We start from the raw sequence: 24,217 nt of genomic DNA on the forward strand, positions 1-24,217 counted from the left end.
TATATTAAAAAGGCAAAAAGAAGCACTTAGCAAAATGATGGACAAAATTTTGACATCCTACCTTTGCATTTCAAAACATGGCAATGAATTCAAATTTTTTATCATCTACTCACTATGACCTTCTTAAAGTGCTTTTCCAAAACTGAGAAGACTGAAATATTATTGGAAACTTACCTGAAGGAATTATTTTTAACTTGGAATGGAATATAACAGTACCTAAATGGGCTGCACCATCTCTACCTAGCCAAATTCTATATATACTCAATTCCAATTGCCTAGTAACACCTTTCCCGAGTATTCCAGCCAGGAAGGATCAATATCTGGCCTGGAACTCCTGCCACATGGGAGCATGAATCACTTATTTGCCTCTTATCTGTACTGTCATGCACTGCCAGTCATGCTTCCCATTTGTTTGTTTATTGACTTAAACACGACTCAGCACCAACCATTACAAAAAGGGTATATCAGGTGCAGAGGAACGTAAGAAAATGTGTAAGACACAGAAAGCACCTGCCAGCAGCTTATAATCTGCTACGGTTTAAAAAAAGACACACAGAAGCAGAGATAAGGAAAAGCATACGAATAGTACAAGTGCAACAAGGGATCCCTTGTGACAAAGGATTTATAAAAGGAACTAAAGGGTAGCTTCCCAGGTGCATTTGAAGGATGGTTGGGATTTTGCCTGGAGATACAGATGATGAAGGTATTCAGGCAAAGGCACAGAGTCAGGTCGTAACTGGAAAGGAAGAGTGATGCCAGAGATGCCCTTCTCTGGTTGAGAAGGACAGGTCTGATCCCAAAGACACAGTCCACTGAAGTATAAACACCAAATCCTATGCTTTACTAGTATTAAAAAAAAAATCTTGTGTATTTGGTGTGAGTACCACGTTTTATTAGCACCCTCGGCCGATCTGAAGACTTTCCAGTTACCTGATTAAACATATAAAGAACTCTAGTGACATCATTTGCATACTGGCAGCGAGAATAATCATCATCCGCCCAAAAGCCACCTCGATCACATCTGCGCCAGGCCTTTCTCTCATCCTGGGCGTTTCCCGGATAGATCCCACCGCTGTGGGTATTCCGAGTACACTGCAGATGTGCGGTAATGCCCGCCAGCGTTCTGGGCCACCTAGAGAGACGAAGACAAAATGGCCTAAGAGAACCTACGCTGACACTAGTAACAGCAGAGGAAAATCAAGGTTTAGAACATGTCACACAGAATCAGACAAAAATCAAGAAGAAACAAAACTCCTTTAATAGTAAGGACCCCCAAAAAAATTTTTTTAAGTTAAAATGGACTAAACCGTTTTAAGCTACCAGCCAAGTGTATTTTATTACCCTAACAGAATATTTTCCTAAACTATTCTAAATATAAACAGGGAAATTGTATCTTACCCAGTAGAAAAGAAAAATGGTACACCAAATGGTCCTGCGTTTCTTTTTAATTACTGTTACTGTATTGCTGGCTTATATAACTATTAGTTACATAAGGTCAGAATCGTATCCAATATAAATAGAATTTGCCCTGTCACAGAAGGAGAGTTAGGATATGTGTAGAAAAGAGCTACCATAGCAGGCCCAAGACTGCTCTCCTTAGAAAGGTCTGCTTGCAATGCTGGTCCTTCGGTGGCACCTAGGAATTTGGGGCTTGGAGTGTTCCCATGAACAGTTAACTGGTAAAGGGGATTCACTGTACCTAGACTGTCTGGACAAGCAATATGGTGTATGCTAAGCACCTGCTTTCTTCCTGGGAGTCTGAAGTTTTGGTATCAGGTAGGCAGAGGATGCCTACATGACCAGCCCCCAACAAGAACTTTGGGTGCTGTGTCTCCAGTGGGCTTCCCTGGGCAGAAACACTATACAGAGGCTGCTGTCTTTTCAAGGCTGGAGGAGTAGTGAGCTCCGTGTGACCTTCCTGGGAGGCAGAGATAATCAAGAACCTTACACGTGGATCTCTCCAGAACCCACCTGTGTCTTTTTCCCTTATTATCCAGCTATGTATATTACTGTACCACTATATCTTAGATGTCACTACAGCTATATGCTGAATCTCATAAGTCCTTTTAGCAAACTTCTGCACTTGGCTGGGATGGCGGGGGGTGGGTCTTGGAGATGTCCAATACCATATACAACCGAATTTATCTGGGTGAAGCCCAGATAAATTGTACAGTCACTGTGCAAGTGAAGTGACTACACTGACCTGCTGGTATGAATCAGCACTAACTGGATTGAGAGAAATCTTTGTTATTTGAGCTCTATTTCTCTAAAACTGGGAATGAAAATAACATATTTGATAATATGTTATATGTCATATATATATTATATATATGAGTCAGTTATAGCTGACTCATAACATATGAACTGCTAAATTATAATATCAGCCACACCAAAATAGAATGCATTATGAAAAATTATATAAAAGATGAAGCAAGACTAAACTAAATCTTATTAATGCAGTGGAAGTTGTAACTGTATAATATCTTACAGAATGTCAAAAGATAAATAATTCATTAATCAGTTAAATGATTAGACTCTACTTCTATTTTTAAAAATGGAAAACCCTCCAAAACTATGAGTAAAAACAGAAAATCCACCATAAGCAGAAAACATACTATGACTATTTAATGAAGATGTTGAATTTAACAAAATTAACAAATGTTATATATTGCACTTTAACGTATACTTTAAATATTTAAATATTATAGATTAACAGTTAATCCACATAAAAAACTTATCCATTGGCAATAATAAATTATGATTTCCACACATTCATGTCAAGGAGAATTTTAGAAGGGGGAGGGGGAGGAGGACAAAAGACAATTTTTAAAAAATCAATGGAGAAGTAGCTGAGGTAAAGATGTTATTGCTTCTTTACCTTTGACTTGAAAGATTAACACCAAAGGGTTTTTTTTCTTATCCTTAAAAATCAGACTTACAGCCACAAGGCAGCAATACCACCAATCATAAGACAGCTATGAACTGGGTATTCAACTATCTTTACGCTGCTTTACAGAGCTACATATTTCCCTTCATTTATATTAACTATATAACTCATTGCTAAAATTCTAAACATAAAGAACTTTAGGTAAATAACATATTTAAAGATAATGTTTTAAAGCAACTTTGAAAGTAAGGAGAGTCTAAGGTAAAAGTTTTTAGCTCTCACAAATTCTAAACTTTCTACTAAAAAAACAGCAAACAAATCACAGTATTTAACCCATTCTGATCACCTTAACGGAGTCCAACACTAGTGGCTCCCCAGCTTTCAGACCACCCAACAGCCTTCCTTTCTCAAAGGCCCTCTTGCTTAATTGCCAGAAGAACCAACGGGGAGGAAAAATGGTTATGTGTTTCTGCTAATTGTGATGTCCACTTAACTGCCTACAGTTAAAAGTCAATTAGCACCACAAAACTTTCCAAAGGTCATCCAAAAAGAGCCCTTAAAAAAAAAAAAGGAAAAAAAAAAAGAAAACAGGAAATGCTATTAGCACACTATTTTAGTAGAATTTCCAAACTGTTTCCTAAAGTAGTGGTTCTTAACTTTTACAATAAAACCACCTGATAAAAATGAACACTTCTCGGGCTTCCCTGGTGGTACAGTGGTTGAGAGTCCGCCTGCCGATGCAGGGGACACGGGCTCGTGCCCTGGTCCGGGAAGATCCCACACGCCTCGGAGCGGCTGGACCCATAAGCCAGGGCTGCTGAGCCTGTGTGTCCAGAGCCTGTGCTCTGCAACGGGAGAGGCCACAACAGTGAGAGGCCCGCGTACCACAAAAAAAAAAAAAAAAAAGAACACTTCTGGCTCAACTTTCAGAGACTTATAAATCAATAGATCTCAGATAAAGTTCAGGCACCTCTTTTTACTTTTAATCTCCATAAATGATTCTGAAATCACTTATGGGTAGTCCTTAGATATATAAGGATATATATGTGAATACGCATACATTGCTCAAATTTTCTTTCTGACGACAGGAGACTGGTCACATATGTCTATGCCTTTGAGAATAAAAAGACGAGGGGCCAGTCAGCCCTTTCCAGCACTCTCCATGTCACTGACCTGAAATCCCCTTTATTGTTTACCACCCTCTCGGGAGGACAGTACTGTGCAGAGCTTTCTAAGACCACAATATCGACGGTTCTCGTATTGTTCCCACGTTTGGACTGGACATGGCAGCCCCAATTTCCAGTCGATCCAGCCTGAATATTAGAAATGGTTAGGGCACTGCATGAAGAAAGAGTTTAAAGAGAGAGAAAATATGGTTAGGCAAGAAGGAAGACAACATGTGCTTCGATCATTCTTTGAGCAAACATGAATGTATGCTGTAGGACAAGCGCTTGCTTGCTAGATTAATAATAATAATAAAAAAATAACCCCTCCATTTAAGTACTTCAGCAGCAAGTCAAGACAGGCAGGTAAAGGGAGACCTAAAATACTACGGTAAAAGCTATAGCATAAGAATGAATGGAGTGGCACTGAGACTTCTCCCTCCAAGAAAAGGGAGGGCAGGCCACCACAGGGAGCAGAAACCAAGTGCCAAGGCAGAAACATCATGGCACTTCCTTCAGCAAAACTAAAGGAAAGTCAATTTCTGTTTTGTATATAAGTTCATTTGTAACCTTTTTTTTTTTTTAGGTTACACATACAAGCAATAAAAACAGAAACAGACCCACAGACATAGAAAACAAACTTATGGTTGCCAAAGGGGAAAGGGAGGAGGAGGGATAAATTAGGTGTCTGGGATCAGTATACACACACTCCTATATATAAAATAGTAACCAGCAGGGAACTTCACTCGGTATTCTGGAATAACCTATAAGGGAGAAGAATGTGAAATAGATACATGCATACACGTATAACTGAATCACTTTGCTGTACAACTGAAACTAACACATTATAAATAAACTATACTTCAATAAATAAAGAAAAAAATCAAAAACAAAATGATAATTAAAAAAAAACTAATAGTTTCCAAGTTATATCTACCTTTTCAGATCCATACTCAAGCATGAAGAAGACTACTATTATGAAGTGTGTAATTAATATTTAAGATGAAATATTTTGTGGAAAAGGAGTTAAAACCTGTTAAGTCTCTAAAAAGATTTAATAAATTACCAATTAATGCTTTAACAAAAGTAGCTTTCCATTTAAAAGTACACTTCAACTTATAGTAACAGCTATATTTCTAAATAGCTGTCAGAAAATTCAACTTTCAAGATGAAATCATAATTCTCTAATATAAAACCTATTAATTAAAGAGCAAATGTCAGAACCTTCAATTAAACTTTATTCCCCCCACATGATCTACTATACTTTGCTTTCATGTAGAAACAAATAAATCATTAGACATAAAGCATGTATAATTTTAATTAACTTAACAAAATAATGCCTTGAAATTAAAACACATTTTTCTAGCTTCCTAAAATCATTAATGGCTATACAACAACAAATGTTCTAATAAAGACTTTGAGGCACTGTGATTCTGAACCAAAGAAAATATTTATCATCTTTACTAAGTTAGTAAACAAACTAAAACATTGAAATAAATATATTCAAGGTAAAATGACACAGAAGAGTTTGACATTAAATTTAAATAACCAGAAAGCCTGTCAAACATTATACTTTGCATAACTCTATCGAACTAGGAAGTGTATAAAAATTTTTGGCAATAAAAAGCATTCCCTAATCCAGAGATCCCCAAATTTTCTTGGTTCATGGTTCCTTCACTAGATAACTTCCACAATGCCCCTAGCCTCAAAGAAACACCTAGGGTGAAAGCAATCTACAGATTCAACGCAATCTCTATCAAACTACCACTGGCATTTTTCACAGAACTAGAACAAAAAATTTTACAGTTTGTATGGAAACAAAAAAGACCCCAAATAGCCAAAGTAATCTTGAGAAAGAAAAATGCAGCTGGAGGAATGAGGCTCCCTGACTTCAGACTATACTACAAAGCTACAGTAATCAAGACAGTATGGTACTGCACAAAAACAGAAATGTACATCAATGGAACAGGATAGGAAGCCCAGAGATAAACCCATGCACATATGGTCACCTTATCTTTGATAAAGGAGGCAGCAATGTACAGTGGAGAAAGGACAGCCTCTTCAATAAGTGGTGCTGGGAAAACTGGACAGGTACATGTAAAAGAATGAAATTAGAACACTCCCTAACACCATACACAAAAATAAACTCAAAATGGATTAAAGACCTAAATGTAAGGCCAGACACTATCAAACTCTTCGAGGAAAACATAGGCAGAACACCCTATGACATAAATCACAGCAAGATCCTTTTTGACCCACCTCCTAGAGAAATGGAAATAAAAACAAAAATAAACAAATGGGACCTAATGAAACTTCAAAGCTTTTGCACAGCAAAGGAAACCATAAACAAGATGAAAAGACAACCCTCAGAATGGGAGAAAATATTTGCAAATGAAGCAACTGACAAAGGATTAATCTCCAAATTTTACAAGCAGCTCATGCAGCTCAATAGCAAAAAACAAACAACTTAATCCAAAAATGGGCAGAAGACCTAAATACACATTTCTCCAAAGAAGAGATACAGACTGCCAACAAACACATGAAAGGATGCTCAACATCACTAATCATTAGAGAAATGCAAATCAAAACTACAATGAGGTATCACTTCACACCGGTCAGAATGGCCATCATCAAAAAATCTACAAACAATAAATGCTGGAGAGAGTGTGGAGAAAAGGGAACCCTCTTGTACTGTTGGTGGGAATGTAAATTGATACAGCCACTATGGAGAACAGTACGTAGGTTCCTTAAAAAACTAAAAGTAGAACTACCATACGACCCAGCAATCCCACTTCTTGGCATATACCCCGAGAAAAACAATTCAAAAAGAGTCACGTACCACAATGTTCACTGCAGCACTATTTACAATAGCCAGGACATGGAAGCAACCTAAGTGTCCATTGACAGATGAATGGATAAAGAGGATGTGGCACATATATACAACGGAATATTTCTCAGCCATAAAAAGAAATGAAACTGAGTTATTTGTGGTGAGGTGGATGGACCTATAGAGTCAGTAAGCCAGTCAGAGTGCAGTAAGCCAGAAAGAGAAAAATAAATACCATATGCTAACACATATATATGGAATCTAAAAAAAAAAAAAGGTTCTGATGAACCTAGGGGCAGGAGAGGAATAAAGACGCAGACGTAGAAAATGGACTGGAGGACACGGTGCAGGGGAGGGTAAGCTGGGATGAGTGAGAGAGTAGCATTGACATATACACACTACCAAATGTAAAACAGATAGCTAGTGGGAAGCAGCCGCATAGCACAGGGAGATCAGCTCTGTGCTTTGTGACCACCTAGAGGGGTGGAATAGCGAGGGTAGGAGGGAGATGCAAGAAGAAGGGGGTATGGGGTTATATGTATACGTAGAGCTGATTCACCTTGTTATACAGCAGAAACTAACACAACATTGTAAAGCAATTATACTCCAATAAAGATGTTAAAAAAATACAATCGACTATAACAGAATAAAATAGAAAAACAAAAAAAAACACCTAGGGTGGTTCCAATGACTAAATGCAATCCTAAAACTATGTATATATGTCCTAATAACTTAGTAGCCATTTGAAAAAAAACACGCATCAATTAAAATAAGTATTTCATTCTTAACCACAACTACTTCCTAATGGGCTGTGCATGCCTATTGGGCACTCCAAAATTAATCAAACATTAGATACAGATCAAACAGTGATATCCATATTCCTTGTTCCAAAATTATTTTCACACACTACTTGCTTTTGCACCATAGTAACTGTCAAAATCCCATTATCTAAAGTATGGCACCAGCAAAAGAGATGCAGTATCATGTAAATTCAACACCCTAACTGCCTGGAGCTGGTAGCTGTGTCATGTCTCACTAATGCCCAGTATCACTATGCTCAAACACTTATAATACCACACAGCACCTCCGTTAACACACTGTGGCACCCCAGGACACATTAGCATACCCTCTGGAGAAAACGGTCCTAACCCAACTTTCAGCAATACCTTCAATGTCTAAAACCAATTATCGGAACAAAGTTTTCAGGAATCCTCAACACGACATATTAGGAGATTTAAGGAGAAGGAGGTAGCTTCAATTTCAGTGTCTAGGAAAAATACAAACTCTGATTCTTACTAATGAAGGATCAACGACATGAGGAGACCAATGAAGAATCAAGAGCTGTATGAGGTAAACCAGTCCAATAACCACATACTTCCTTTTCCTACAACTTCTTTATTATTCTGGGATTAACTCTGTGTAAAGGACTTCTCAGGCTTCATATGAAAGATTTTCACTTTGGTAAGTGTCCCTACCAACAAAAAAATGTTAGGTGAAGTTGCTATCCTTAGAATTAATTTTTTTGTAATGCTAAAGGAATTTAGATTAATTTAAACATGACTTACAGAAATAAATTTATAAAGTAAATCTAGTTACTTTATAGCTACAAAATTTAAGAGTTAAATTAAAGCTCTTGGAACTATATTCAATATCCTGTGATAAACAATAATGGAAAAGAATATGAAGAAGAATAATATACATATAATTCAGTCACTTTGCTGTAGAGCAGAAATTAACACAACACTGTAAATCAACTATACTTTTCAATAAAATTTAAAAAAATAAGGCTCTTTTATTCAGAAAAGGGTTCTATTACATTTTTAAAGCTTTATTGTTGTATTATATGTCAATTATTCTCTACTCAGAAAATAAACTGCTTAAAATATACAATTTGGGGACTTCCCTGGTGGCACAGTGGTTAAGAATCTGCCTGCCAATGCAGGGGACCCAGGTTCTACCCCTGGTCCGGGAAGATCCCACATCCCGCGGAGCAACTAAGCCCGTGCGCCACAACTACTGAGCCCATGGGTCTGCGTGCCACAACTACTGAAGCCGAGCGCCTAGAGCCTGTGCTCCGCAACAAGGGAAGCCACTGCAATGAGAAGCCCACGCACCGCAACGAAGAGTAGCCCCTGCTCGCCGCACCTAGAGAAAGCCCGCACGCGGCAACCAAGACCCAACGCAGCCCAAAAAATACATATATATACAATTTGGTAAGTTTTGACATATGTATACACTTGTGAAATTATCACACAGTAAAAATAATGTAACAATTAGAATCTTCTCACTAGAACTTAATATTAAGTGCAAAGAACATATAAAAAACTTTCCTAACAATCTTATCCCCTAATAAAAGAACTCTGCTTCTGGTAATAGCAGAGTGGCTCCTATCAAACCACCCTCCCTGCAATTAACAGTTAGTTATAAGCTGTGAACAAAACTACAATATGATAACTATCTGAACACATGGAGAGTGATCCAAAGCAAGCAGAAACCAAAGAGGACCTGACAGTAGGAAGAAGGGAATGGCAGTGGGGAGTAACCAGGAAATTTTTTTAATGGCTTTTGCCCAAGGGCAGGCATTATTCAAATAGAAACTCAAAATCTTACCGGTTGAAAAATCAGAGGACAGAGGTAGAAAGGAGCCTGGCTGGAAGCCCAAACTTCTGCATATAAAATCCACCCAGCTCTTTAACTGACCCTGACCCTGACCCATGCAGACAGGGCAAACACCGAGCAGATTTCAGTGGCTGCCTAATACAGAAAAGCCAGATCCAGGAGTCTGAATTTAACCAAGGTAACTGTTCAATGAAACAAAACTAGCTGTCTTGAGAAGAATACAAAGGAATCCAGAGTCAGGGATCAGCAAACTTTTTCTTTGAAGGCCAGAGAGTAAATACTTTAGGCTTTGCTGACCAAGAAGCAACACTGAGAATATTATGTAGGTACTTTTATAACCATTTGAAATGTAACCATTTAAAACTATAAAAAAACATTCATAGGCCAGATTTGTCCCATAAGCTGTACTCTGTCTACTTTTCTATAGCAAATTATTCACAATGTCCAGGATACAATCCAACATCACCAGACATATAAACAATATTTTTTAAATAGGGAAATATAAACCATATTTATAAGAAAAATAGTAAAGGTGATGATCCCAAGATGACCCAGATACTGGAATATGAAAGCAAGGATTTAAGGGTACTTACTATAAAAGTTAAAAGACACAAATGAAAATATGCTTCTAACAAACAGGAAATCTCAGAAGAGAAAGAGATATTATAAAATAGTATATTCGAACCTCAAAATTCCCAAACCTGAGTCTCAACTCAGACAGCTTTTAGTTTCTTGGTAATTTTTTCATGATGCTTTTGTAATACTACCCTAAAGTGCCCCAGGAGAGAGCTGAGAAACTACAGATCTACTCTTCAATACTCAAGCTGAGGTCTATCTTTATGAAATTGGTAGGAAGGAAAGACAGAGAGACAGAAAAAGGCTTGGAGAGATACACAGAGACAGAAAGAGAGGCAGAGAGAAGGAAAGAGAAAATTCAATACCTACAGATTAAGATTTTACCAAAATAAAACACGATAAGTGATAACATCATATTTATTTTTATCCTGTTTTTTGTACTTTAAGTTCATTCGAAATAACTATTGCTATGCTTGCACCAATCGTGGGTTGACACGTGTTATATTCTTTTATACTAGTGGGGTGAAAAAAGGAAGTATCTTAAAATGTTACATTAATCTTAAGACAGTGAAAATTAGGTGATTCCCAAAAGTGAAATTCTAAGCTTATTAGTAGCAGGAAATTGTTAGAAATTAAGTTTGCCACTAAAAGTTTATATTTTTTCCTCTTGAGACTTTAAACAAAAAGTCTCTCACTTTTAAACAGTGTTTCCCTTTTATCCTATGCTTTTTTTCCTCCAAAACTGGATGGAAAAGATAGCTATTTAATTTTAGACGATAAGTAACAATCAGGAAAAGAAATGTCAGAAGTTTGCTTTTTTAAAAGCAAGAAGGTAAAATATTCATTCAAATTCTAACTAAACAGTACAATTTTGAAATGATAAAATCCAGAGACAATTTCTCATCTAAAAAAAGTTTACCTTGCAATCAACGAGCAGTTGTGAATCATGTTCTTTTCAACAAAGATACCTTGGGATTCATCAGTTTCGACTATTCGCCCATCCTGATACCATAACACTTGCATGTCTTGATCAATATATGAAGCCATACACTGGAAAGGAAGGCTGTCTCCTTCAAACACAACTTGACGATGAGATGGAGTCATGTAGAAAGATGGTAATTCAAGGGGAGGATCTAGAGACAGTAAAATAAAGACTCAGTTAACAAATACAATACTATATTCACACTCCAAAATTTAAAATTACAGAAATTCTAATTGAAATTTTAAAAATGGAAAAACAAATTTCTCAGTAATCAGCATTCTAATGTTAGTATCAACAAAGCTATTACTGACTTAAGAGGGTCCAAGATGAAAACACAGTTAAGTAAAATTAAAATGAAACCATTTCATATCAACTTTTACAAAGCTGATATATTTCCTTCCAGTAAGAAAAATAAAAGAGAGAAATTTTAACTACATATGCAAAAATGCACACAAATCTTTTGGCTCATTAAAAGCCTTTAAAATATTTAGTTCCTTTGTCTAAACAATAATTCTACTTTTAGTAGTATTCTATCCTAAATAGCTAATATGTAAAGATGTACACAAGGAAATTAATCCTTTTAATGTTTATAGAGTGAGAAATTATTAACCTAAATCTGCAGTAATAATTGCTATGGCTACACCTCTGTAATGAAAAAATAAAAGTATGGCCACATCTGTATAATGGATTGGTATGCATCTTTTATATGATGAGGAAACAAGTTTACACCATTTCCAGTTACAAAAGGTTACAAAATAACATTAGAGTATGATATTTTGGACAAAACATAATAAAAAGGTATAGAAGATGATACACCAAGATATCCTTGACATTAGCTACCTATGAATGATAAGAATGTAAGTATGGGTTTTGTTTTTTTCTTCTTTTAGTTTTTCATTTTTCCCCCAGCTTTATGGAGGTATAACTGACAAAATTATAAGTTATTTAAAGTGTACACCAAGGTAATTTGATATATGTATACATTATTTATTTTCATAAATCTTTAATCCAATGAGCATATTTTACATGTGAAACAATAATGATAATAAAAATAAATGGAAAAAACTGATACAGTTGTCTATTTTCAAACACAAAGACTAAACTAGAACCTACTCTATCATTTTAAGGACTCTGTTTGGTTTTCTGTTTTTTGTTTTTCATTTAGCACATGGTAAATGTGTTATTTCCCTCAAGTCTTCAGGTATTCTTAAAATTCATGATTTTCAACAGCTGCATACTATCTCACTGAATTGATGTGCCATAATTAAACCAATGCCCTATTTTTGAGAATTTAGGATATGTTCACAAAGTCTGAAGACTTACACACACAGCTGATGATTTCTTAAGAAGCAACCCCTACATGCAGAATTACTATACGAAGTTGTATCAATTCTTTAAGAACACCAATGCATATTGCCAAACTATCCTTCAAAAAGGCTGTATCAATTCACACCCCACCAACAAAAAGTGTGATTGTATCCTGAGATTTTATTACTATCAACAAATTCCTGATTTGCTGTTAGAAAATCTGAAGATCTATACTATTTATTGAAACTGGATTTCATAAAGAAAGCTGTTCAGAACCTAAGAACTTTAAACACCCATCGAAAAAATGTTTTTTAATCCAGCTGACTTAACTATCAGCAAAAACTAAATATTATCAAATCCATGAAGACTGACAGTTGTAATCAGTCCCAATGTGTAAACAGAACTCCGCAGTTTGTCAGGCAAAACAAGATAGCAAGTAAAATACAGTTAACCCTTTCTCAGTTTGTCTTCCTTACCGCACGTCAACAACTCCTGCTTCACACCTGTGACTGGCTGGGCCTGAAGAGACTTAGGATAAACACACCGTGTGTCCCGTACCGTGATGTTTCTCTCCTTTACCCAGCGATGCATCCACAGTATGTTACAATCACACAGCAGATACTCAGTCTGAAATTCTCTGTAGCATACAAAATGCAATTTAGAAGTTATGGTGAATGAATTAAATCGCATTTTTGCTTTATGTTGGCTTTACCCTTTGGGTGGCAAGCACATTCCTGCTCACCCTTACCATGCTACGGCACATACTGTACCATCAACTGGTTATGGTCTCCTTTCCCTTGAGATGACGCCAAATGCCTGACCCCAGCTCCCTTCCCCACTGACTCGGGGAGTGACTCCAGTTTCAATCAAATTTGGCACGTGAACAAAATCTATTCCTCATCTATGTAACAAACTCCTGAAGCCCAGGGTACTGGAATACCACATCCCCATCCTTTGTGTCTATCAAACTGTTACCCTTTCATCAAGTCTGTGGTACAAATACTGGATCCTGAAGCCTTCCCCAATTTTTCCATCATCACTGCCATGTTCTTGGCTTAAACACCTGCAAACTCTGTTAGTTCTGGCAACATAAAGCAATATATGACTGTTTCACATGGTTATATTCTGTTTATCTGACTAGGATGACTGGCTGACTTCTAATTCCTAAGCACCACCTTCTGGTCAGTTTCCAGCACGATCAGTTATAAACACTGGCAATTTTGCCCAATTTTTGGATGAAAGTACTTCCTACATTGCTGCTATCCAGGGTCTCAAAAGCCAGATTATTTTTACAGCCTTTATTTCCTAAACTTCACAGAAATGGCTGACATGAGCCCACTAAAAGGAGATGTTTTCACTAAAAAGCAGTTTTCTGGATAAGAACCGTAGCAGTACCAAAAAGACCAGAGAGAGTTTGATGCCGTGTGATTCTAGAAGTACATACGTATGTCTGCCATGGGGAGAAGCACCGTGAGCGCCTAACCTATCAGCTACATCCCAGTGAAAACTGCTAAATGAGATTGAAATGATAAATTTAGAAAACGAAAGATGAGGAGGAGGGAAGGGAAAAAAGGGAAGAAGTCAGCATACATCAAACAGAGACATCTGGCAGAGAAGACATTTGTCACTGGAAAAAGAGACTCAAGCCCATATGTTATATACCATAAAAATTTGAAAAACATTATATTTAACTGTAATTCCAACAGAAGTCATTATAACTTATACTTTGAAATATATTAAGGTTTATCTGAAAATACAGTTAGCTTCAAAAGTAACTCCTGTACAATCTCGCACTTAATAAAACTGTATTTTGGGGGGAAAAAATCAGCCAGTTCTAAAGCTACAGAGAATTATGTAAATATGACCTTACGCTGACTTCATAAAGCAGGCATTCTATGTAAGCATGCCTAGAAATGTCAGTAATAAGTTGTGAAATCAGTTTGGGGGATGGAGTTACAGGATAAAATTAAATCGCTAAAGCATAACATAGTCTTAACTATAAATTCTTTTTTTTTCTTTTTTTTTTTTCTGCGGTACGTGGGCCTCTCACTGTTGTGGCCTCTCCCGTTGCGGAGCACAGGCTCTGGACGCGCAGGCTCAGCGGCCATGGCTCACGGGCCCAGCCGCCCTGCAGCATGTGGGATCTTCCTGGACCGGGGCATGAACCTGTGTTCCCTGCATCGGCAGGCGGACTCTCAACCACTGCGCCACCAGGGAAGCCCTATAAATTCTTCATAGGGAGGGAGGCATATTTTATACTTTGGGAATTTAATTAGCTGAACAAAATGTTTTCTGATTTGGAAATACAAAGAGAAAAAATTACCAATTTATTTACTTTAAATATAAATTAGAGAGATAGAGTAGTATTCTAAGGAGAAAATGGTTGTCCCAGCCTGAGACACATTATTAAGGTTTATGGTATGTTTTTCAATGTGAATGCAAGTTCTCAAGTGAGATTCTAATTATTGCAAAATCACAAGCTTTTCCTATGAAGTCTCTTAAGCCATATAATAACTTTTTAATTTTAAAACACTAAAATATATCTACTAAAACAGGAGAAAAATTCTTACTTACAAAGATCGTAATGAGCCAAGATAATCAAAAGTTCCTTGAGATAATGATGAAAACAAATTCCCTGAAAGGTTCCTGGAAAAAAGGAAATAATTACACTTTAAGCAATGCTAACAATTATATACCGTTTTATCTATTTTATATTTCCTAAAATGTCCTATCATTAACTACTGTTATAAAGAATTTATGAAAGTTGTTTTAAATCTTATGAAGAGAAACATCTAGTAAATATTTTCTCCAAAGCTGAAGAAGAAAATTGTTCTTAACCTTATATAAGGCAGTAAACAGAATTATTTAAAATTACTGCTGGATAAGGATTTTTCTATCAAATATCATGTGAACCTCCAAGTTGACTTCCTGAACTAGATCTTCAGTCATACTCTCATTGAAACAAGAATTATTCTTCATGTGTTCACTCAGTATCACATAAGAAAGCAAAAATTTAAAAAAACATGGAAATGGAGGGTCTGAAGGGCCAGCAACAGCTAACAGTAACCCAGTAAAATACGTTGGCAGAGTGAAATGAGTCCAGGGTTTAAGACGAAAGACTTGGGATAGAATTCCGTGTTGGCTTTGGGCCAATTACTTAACCTCTCTCGTTTCCCCCTGTATCATGGCTTTAATACCTAAACACTTGCAGAATTTTGTATGAACTGCAGAACAACTTATGCTACAATGTGAGTAGTTTGTTATACCCATCATGCTTTGACCAAATCATTTTTTGTGATTTCTTCCATGCTTGACTATAAGCTCCAAGAGAGGAAGGACTTGTGTGTCTTATTTACTGGGGTACCTCTGTCAGCTAGTAACAAACTGGGGTATATAGTAGGTGCTCAATTGTGGTGGCTGACTGTTCAGACCCCACCTTTAGGAGGCGCTAGCAAGGACTCTGGGAAAATGGCAGCATGGTCCAACCATCACAAGATCTTTTCTGTGCCTATTGTAGTAACAAGAATGATAAAATTTTGGGACTTCCCTTGTGGCACAGTGGTTAAGAATCCGCCTGCCAGTGCAGGGGACACGGGTTCGAGCCCTGGTCCAGGAATATCCCACATGCCACAGAGCAACTACACCCGGGCACCACAACTACTGAGCCTGTGCTCTAGAGCCCGTGAGCCACAACTACTGAGCCCTCGTGCCACAGCACACCTAGAGCCCGGGCTCCGTAAAAGAGAAGCCACTGCAATGAGAAGCCTGCGCACCACAATGAAGAGTAGCCCCTGCTCGCCGAGTAGCCCCTGCTCGCTGCAACTAGAGAAAGCCCGCATGCAACAACGAAGACCCAATGCAGCCAAAAATAAATTTAAAAAAATAATTAAAAAAAAAAAAGAATGATAATATTTGGACCTAGAGTTCTCAAGGAAGAAGTCCTGAGACCTGCAAGGAGGCCTGCCTCTCCTCCAGAGCCTGAGTTTCATCCTTCAAGTGTGGAAGAAAGTGACAATTGGGTAGATGGATTCTCCAGTGAGGAGAGGAAAGAGAATTGATGGGGGAGAGGTCAGCTGTTACCATGACACCTGCAGCAATGTATTCCTGGATGGGAAGACAATATTATACAAACACCAATCCCTCACAAATTAATATACTGATATAATGGATTTCAGTAAGAACATCACTAGATTCATTTTTATTGCCTTAGGATTTTTTTGATAGAAAAAAGGCTGGATAAAATAATTTTGATCTTCATAAAAGAATTGCCTAGGAACTTAAAAAACAAAAAGAATACTTGCAAATCAAAAGAACCATGAAAGCGATGCCCTTTTCTTTTTTGGCCTATCAGAGTGAATACTGAATGTGGATTTCGAAAAGGGTACAGCTGATGGAGTATAAATCACTGTAACATTTTAAGAAAGTAACCTAGATGCAATTAAAATGAACAACTATACTTTTATGAAGGTACCCTATGTGAAATTATATGACTTCTGGGATTTACTTTAAAATATACGCAGGAAGACAAGAGATGTGAGGTGTAACTAAAACAAGACTGGCTATGAGTTACTAAGTGTTGAAACTGATTGATGGGTCCATGGAGATTCCTTATACAATTACCTGTAATATTTTTTTCGATGTTCTGAAAGAGTCCATAGTAGTAAGTTGGAAATAAAAATACATTCTACAAATATAGGATTTAAGTATAAACAAAATAATTGCAGCTTACAGGGACCATTAGATTCTAATTACTAAGTAACTTTATTCTAATTATTAGGTATTATAATTTTTTTTTTCCTTGGAAATCACAGAGGAGGCAATCACATTGGAGACAGACATGCCATCCTCTCAGTAAGTACCAACACAAACCAATTCTTCCTCCAGTGTTGGAACAGACTGCTATTTGTTTGGCTGGACACCTATGAAGTAACTGGCTTCGGCTGGTGGCCATAAAAACCTACACATACTTTAAAACATTAAAATCCCATTCCAACTCTGAGGTGCTTACACCAAAAGAAGCATAAGGAAACTGAGAATGACAACATTCCCAGCAAAGACACCGCTCTTGTGTCCTAATGTAGTTTACTGAATGGGGTGGTAGGTGAATTACCCACCTACTCCCACTCATGTTGTTTCTTACTCTGTCAATTTTTCTTTACTTACTTTTTGCTACACAGATATATTTGTATTCCTATAAGTTAAGTGTGTCTGATGCAGCACCTGTGTATATACAGGAAGGTTTACCAGGGCAGATTTGTTAAAGGAGGAGGAAAGGAATCAGATAGTATCTACATTAACAGAGGAATAATTGACTAAATTATGATCTGTTCTATACTTGGAATGTTCTATAGCTATTCACATGAACTAAATCAATATGTATTCTCCTGAAAAGATATTAAGGGTACGTCAGTAAAAAATGTTTTAAGTACAATGTCAAGTAGAGCACATTTTTAAAGCCCTATGTGAAAGCCTGCACATTTCGGGGGGGGGCGGGGAACGACAGAAAAATCTGAGAATATATACACCAGTTAGTACATGCTATCTCAGAAGGGTGTGTCTGAAGTGATGAAGGGGAGATTTAACTTTTGCTTCATATCTCTCTATATGGTTTATTACTTAACAGCACCAGTAATTTTTAATTGTAAAAAGGAAGTTCTTATAAATATCACTCACCTACTATTTCTGATAGAAAAATATTAAAGGTATAATTTTCTTAGGGGAAAACAGGCTTTAAACTGACCAAAATTCATAAAGAAAACAAAGGAAATCTTTGCTTTTTTTGATCTGCTGACAATTTCTCTGTAAATCAACTTCCTAAGTGAAGGACAGAGACTTCACTGAAGTCCATTATTGGGTCCCATCTTTGTCTGTCAGTTACTCCTAGGGTTACAATGGGAATCTCTGGGAGGATGGTTTCACTTCCCAGAATTTCTCCATCAATAAAGGCAGAGATCAATACATAGAATTAATCAATTTTACCCACCACACCCAAGTCCACTGAATCCTCTGACATATTTTTAAAAAGCCATTTTTGAATTTTTACACTGAATCGCCAAAGCCAAGATGTTTCGATATGATAAGAAGTATGGGTGAGAATGCAACAGGGTGTCTGCCAAGGTTTCCAGCCCCTTTGGCTAAGAGGCCAAGTCAGTCTGAGATCCCAAGTTCCAGGGTAACCCAGAAAGTTCAGCTGAAGAGGTAGCTGAGGAAATAGCTAGAACAGTGATCCACTCTAGACTGATTTCTTTTGTACACTTACTCTTTGGGGTGAGAAATAGTAATTAGGGAGCTTCTCTGATTCCTAACCTAAAAAATGTACTACATGAGGTGGATGGACCTAGAGTCTGTCATACAGAGTGAAGTAAGTGAGAAAGAGAAAAACAAATACTGTATGCTAATACATATATATGGAATCTAAAAAAAAAAAAAAAAGGTCATGAAGAACCTAGGGGCAAGACGGGAATAGAGACGCAGACATAGAGAATAGACTTGAGGAAACGGGGAGGGGGAAGGGTAAGCTGGGACAAAGCGAGAGAGTGGCATGGACATATATACACTACCAAGTGTAAAATAGATAGCTAGTGGGAAGCAGCCACATAGCACAGGGAGATCAGCTCGGTGCTTTGTGACCACCTAGAGGGGTGAGATAGGGAGGGTGGGAGGGAGATGCAAGAGGGAAGAGATATGGGGACATATGTATAGGTATAACTGATTCACTTTGTTATAAAGCAGAAACTAACACACCATTGTAAAGCAATTATACTCCAATAAAGATGTTAAAGAGCTTCCCTGGTGGCGCAGTGGTTGAGAGTCCGCCTGCCAATGCAGGGGACACGGGTTCGTGCCCCCGTCCGGGAAGATCCCACATGCCGCGGAGCGGCTGGGCCCGTGAGCCATGGCCACTGAGCCTGCGTGTCCGGAGCCTGTGCTCCGCAATGGGAGAGGCCACAACAGTGAGAGGCCCGCGTACCGCAAAAAAAAAAAAAAAAAGAGATGTTAAAAAAAAATTTACTACATGTCCCTTAACTAATCAGATTCTCTTTTCCACCTGTTAGACTGAGAAAATGCTATTCTCCATGTCTGAAATATAAATTGTTATCAGCCTTCACAACCGGCATACAGCCTGGCTTAGAGAGCAGAACACCCATTCAAAGTTTCCTGATCCACAGCTCTAGAACTATGTCAACCCAAATTATCACAAGCAACTCCACTGCAATGCATTCTTCAATGTTAAGAAGCTACCTCAATTACCAATTTTTCTTAGAACAGTATTTAAAGGATATGTCAGGTATAGTTCTATATATGCCATATTGTTGCATTTAAAAGAGCCACCATCACCCTTTCTATTTCAGCCTTCTTGGACCCTGTGGAAGCCTGCTGGGAACAGGACTTCTAACAGGACAAGTATGTCTGGAAGGTTGTGGTCCAAGGCCATTTTTGTTGGCTATAAGCGGGATCTACGAAACCAGAGGGAGCAAATGGCTCTCCTAAAAACTGAAGGTGTATATGCTCAAGGTGAAACAATTCTATCTAGGCAGGAGATGTGCTTATGTGCGCAAAACAAAGAACAACACAGTAACTCCTGGTGGAAAACCTAACAAAACCAGAGTAATCTGGGAAAAGATAACTTATGCTTATGGAAACAGTGGCATCATGGTTCATTCTAAATTCCAAAGCAACCTCCTTGCTAAGGCCATTGGACAGAGAATCCGAGTGACAGTATACCCTTCATGGATTTAAACTTAATGAAAAGTAAATATATAAAACTGTGGACTTGTTTTCTTAAAACAAAGAAAAAAAGAGCCACCATCATCTATTATTGCATGGGCTACAAAATCATCTCAATCAATCTCAAAGTAGGAAACGTGGTAGTGCTATTTCTATGTTTTAATGATTCACCTGGATATATGTCCACTGTGTTCCATGACCTGTAAATTCTCACAGGTATCAGAGAATTGGTAAAAATGTAAGATACAACCCAAGCTCTAAAACTTCCAAAAATGTTTGCTTTTAAGGCAGGAGGCAAATAAAAATAATAATAGTAAGCATATAGTAACTTGCCTTAATGTAAGCACTGTCCCACACAGCTCTTTTGCCTAAAGAACATTTGCTGATGGGTCAAAAATTCCTAGACCAAAGCTACATATCCATCTGAAACTAAAGTCAAGAAAATGGTCAAAAAACTTCAGACTCCCTTTTTCATTATTTGATTCACAGCTACCCAAAAGTATAACAAATTTTCTCCATAAATGCCTCAATTTGCCAATTCTTATACATTCCTTAAAATGAAAAATACAAAACTCTCGAGATAATGAAAGCACTGAAATGAAATTGTTTGTAATCCAGCTACAAAAAGGGAAACCGTAATTGATTTAATTAATTTCTCGCAATGAGTAAAGCTGTACACCAAATCAATCTTTTGTTTAAAAACATAAACTTGGCCAACTATCTTTCCTCCAGAATTAAAGGGCACACTGAAAAATACAAATCTGCTGACTAAGAAGCAGGAGTAACTTTATTCTGTTCTGGCAAGTGATTTGGAGACCCTCCCTTACTGTATAGATGAAATGATCGCACTACTTAAGCCGCTATAGCTTTTTCAAAGTTAACTTGAACGAAACAGAAGAAACATTCTAAAAAGCTACAAAGAGAAAGAACCAGGCATAGGTGATCTCAATACTAAAACTTCTACCCCTAAATCCTGCATTTCACCCGGCACCCTATTTCTAGATTGCTCTTCTCTAAATCATGATTTTATGCCATTTTCCCACATCAATGTCTTTCAGTGGCTTCCTAGGGTTGAATGAGTTCTAAGCTTCAGTCTGCTTTTCATATGGTCTTGTATAAAGCTCTATTATAGATAACTGAACTTACTTCTACTTACTCTCAGAGTCTATTTTAAAAATAAAATTAAAATATATTTGATGGCATATACAAAGTTCTGCACTTATATTAGATACAAATTATAAGATACAGGTATAGATAATTCAAATGCTAATTAATCCTTATAATAACTTTGAGGTATTATTAATCTTACTTTATTTATTATTTACTTTACTTACTTACTTTATTAATCTACTTTTTCATCTGAAAAAGAGAAAAGCTAAACAACTCACCTATAATCACAAGGTCAGAGGTGTGATTCAGATGGTCATTTTACTCATAAGTCCAACGGCCTTCACCTTGACAAACTGGCCTCACTCTTATTTCTACCTCCTTTTATCATTTGCTTGACTTCTTTTCCTTTCTAACGATCTGGACCATCAGCTCAAGTTTCATCTCTTCCAAGAAATTTTCCCAAAGTGGCAAAGCTTTGATCATGTCTCTCAATGTGGACATGTTCCCTGGGGTATATACTACATCGTGTGTGTGTGTGTGTGTGTGTGCGTGCGTGCTGTGTGCGTGTTTGGGACGGAGGATATAATGCATTGTTATGTTCTGATGACATTATATCTCCATGATTAAATTGCCAGCTCCTTATATCCTACCACTTCTGTAACCTCTACAGTTGTTATTTTAATATTAAACATATAGGTGGTCATAAAAATTTGGGTACTGGTTCAAATGCTTCCTTGTATTATAATACAAAAGAAAGAGGTACTTACAGCCTAACGAGATTGGTGAGTCCTCGGAATATGTCTGCATTCAGACACCCTATTCGATTGTTTGTCAGATCCCTAGAGAGAAAGGGAAAAAGTGTCTTCAATTAGTTCTCTTGGTTAATGAAGGTTTCATACATTCAATATTCAAGAATGGCACCCAGGTATCACACAAGTCCTATCTCTTAAGCATCTATCTATCTCTTAAGCATCTCTGTGCAGCACTATCTCAAGTGCAGCACTGAGAGAAGAAATAATCCTTGCTTTCACTTACTTCTGGCACGTACAGGCTAAACGCTGTTTAATTACAGTGCCCTTGATATTTCAAGCATTTACTCCTGTCAAATGACTCAAGATAAAACCGAAGTAGTAAAAATGAGACTCCATCTTATTGTCTGTGATGATCTACACAGCTAATCATGCTAGGTTAAGTTAGGGAACAGAGCCTGATCTCAGGCAACATCCAACGGACAATGGGTAAAAGGGCAAATTACCAAAATGCTGAAACTTTTATTTCCTCAAGAACATCTGAAACTTAATGCTTTCTAATTTCATTCCTTAAATACTCAGAAGTTTTGACTGTAATGAAAAAAACAACTGAGTTAGCTTTTACTTTACAGATCTGTCATTTATGCTCCAAGTCAAATTACTTTATAACTACATCTAGGTAACGGCCCATTTTTTCCAGTCACTCCTAACTTCTTACATTTCCTATCAAATGTTACTTTCTATCCATTTTTTTCTTCTCCTCAAGCCATGAAACTTTTTTCCTTTTAACTGTGTGATAATTTTAGTATTTTGTTCTATCTTTCTACACTATTTTTCTTCACACCAAGCACAGTGAATACAATTTTACATTTCAATCAGATTACATTTTAATTGGGAGGTAACTGACAATTTCTTCAAATGAGACAGCATGGCTTGCAACATTTTCCATCAGTGGATTTAGTATGAAAGCCCTAAAACAATTAATCTTAATTTTTCTCGGTTGTTAGATTTGAAATTATTGATCATTCTGAATTTCAATAAAAGAACTAAAACAAACTTTCTAAACCGAATTTTAAAAATATTTTTATCATATTTTCTTCAATGCCCATATTATTCTCTGTAATAGAAAAGCATATATTCTTTGAATTTCACTCTGAGTTACTCTTTAAAGACTTGTACCACCCATTTCTAAATTAAAACTGATTCTGAATTGTATACCTGGTAATGGGGAAAAAAATGTATTAGTCCGAGAGAAATTACAAAGACTTTGCATTTGAATCCGGTACCTACTCATTAACTTTTTCCTCTAGATATTTCAAAAGCTAGTTTAGGTAATCCTGGTTTCCAAAAATTTCATAGTACTGCCTTCCCTTTCTTACGGAAACTTTTGATTAAAAAAAAAAATCTTAAGCAATGAAAGTCTTTATCTGCATTCGCTGTGCTCCAGCTCCTCAGAATATTAACGCTAAGTATTTTTAATCGTGTGGGACTTTTTTAAAATTCCAGCTGATTTTCCTCTATTTCTGGGCTTTACTGTTTAAGAAAATTAGGCATCATCTTGTGAAGTGTTGCTTAAACAAGCATTTCTGTGCTCTATTCATTATCTTGTCTCAATTCTGAGCTTTAAATGGTGCAACTACCACTGATTCTTTGGGAAACAATTTCATTACAGCTATACCTATTTAAAATAGAATTTAGGTATTGGTAATGGGTTTTAATTTGAATTGAGAATCAGCTTGAATTTGTTGATAAAGCAAAGGAGAAACTGAATGGGTCTAGGTTTTACCTACTTCTGGTAGTTTACTCTTCAGAAAGCCACTTAATCTTCCTGATCCAAATTATCTATAAAATAAAGGCAAAGGCATGGGACACTTACAAAAATACTTTACATGTGGCTGCCGAGTGAGATGCACAATTGAAATGAATGAATGATTGAAGGCCTCATAAGAAAAACTGCCTATAATCTAGAAGCAACTAGCAGAATATCTTTATATCTCATTGAGTTTACGTATAGGACTCTCTCAGCTTACAAGCTGTATACCATAAGTTCAATTACAAGTTAGCTGTTTGGAATTAAGAATGAATTTTCTATGGGAAGAACATTATAAATGACAATTACCTCCCTAGGCAAGAACACAAGAGACTACTTAATGTGTAATGCAATGAAAAAATGCTAAGGCAACATCTGGGACAATAATAGTAATTAAGTGCTACTGAACAAGAATTTTATTTAGTTTGGATAGCAGTACTTGAAAAATTATTTACTGA

General features: G+C 36.9%; 1 protein-coding gene and 1 pseudogene across 1 annotated transcript in view; one reads left to right on the forward strand and one right to left on the reverse strand.

The window, feature by feature from the left end:
- Positions 1-24,217, reverse strand: part of ADGRA3 (adhesion G protein-coupled receptor A3) — a 118,620-nt gene that overhangs the window by 46,416 nt on the left and 47,987 nt on the right. The window contains exons 4-9 of the mRNA XM_030832196.2: positions 21,968-22,039; positions 14,937-15,008; positions 12,839-12,999; positions 10,992-11,205; positions 4,061-4,225; positions 931-1,132 (exon numbers count right to left, since the gene is read on the reverse strand). Of these exons, the coding sequence (XP_030688056.1) occupies positions 931-1,132; positions 4,061-4,225; positions 10,992-11,205; positions 12,839-12,999; positions 14,937-15,008; positions 21,968-22,039 (886 nt within the window). The remainder of the gene's footprint in view (positions 1-930; positions 1,133-4,060; positions 4,226-10,991; positions 11,206-12,838; positions 13,000-14,936; positions 15,009-21,967; positions 22,040-24,217) is intronic.
- On the forward strand, positions 19,769-20,102 carry LOC115839907 (large ribosomal subunit protein eL33 pseudogene; annotated as a pseudogene).

Source organism: Globicephala melas, chromosome 5 (assembly GCF_963455315.2).
Source record: "Globicephala melas chromosome 5, mGloMel1.2, whole genome shotgun sequence".
Lineage (NCBI taxonomy): Eukaryota > Metazoa > Chordata > Mammalia > Artiodactyla > Delphinidae > Globicephala > Globicephala melas.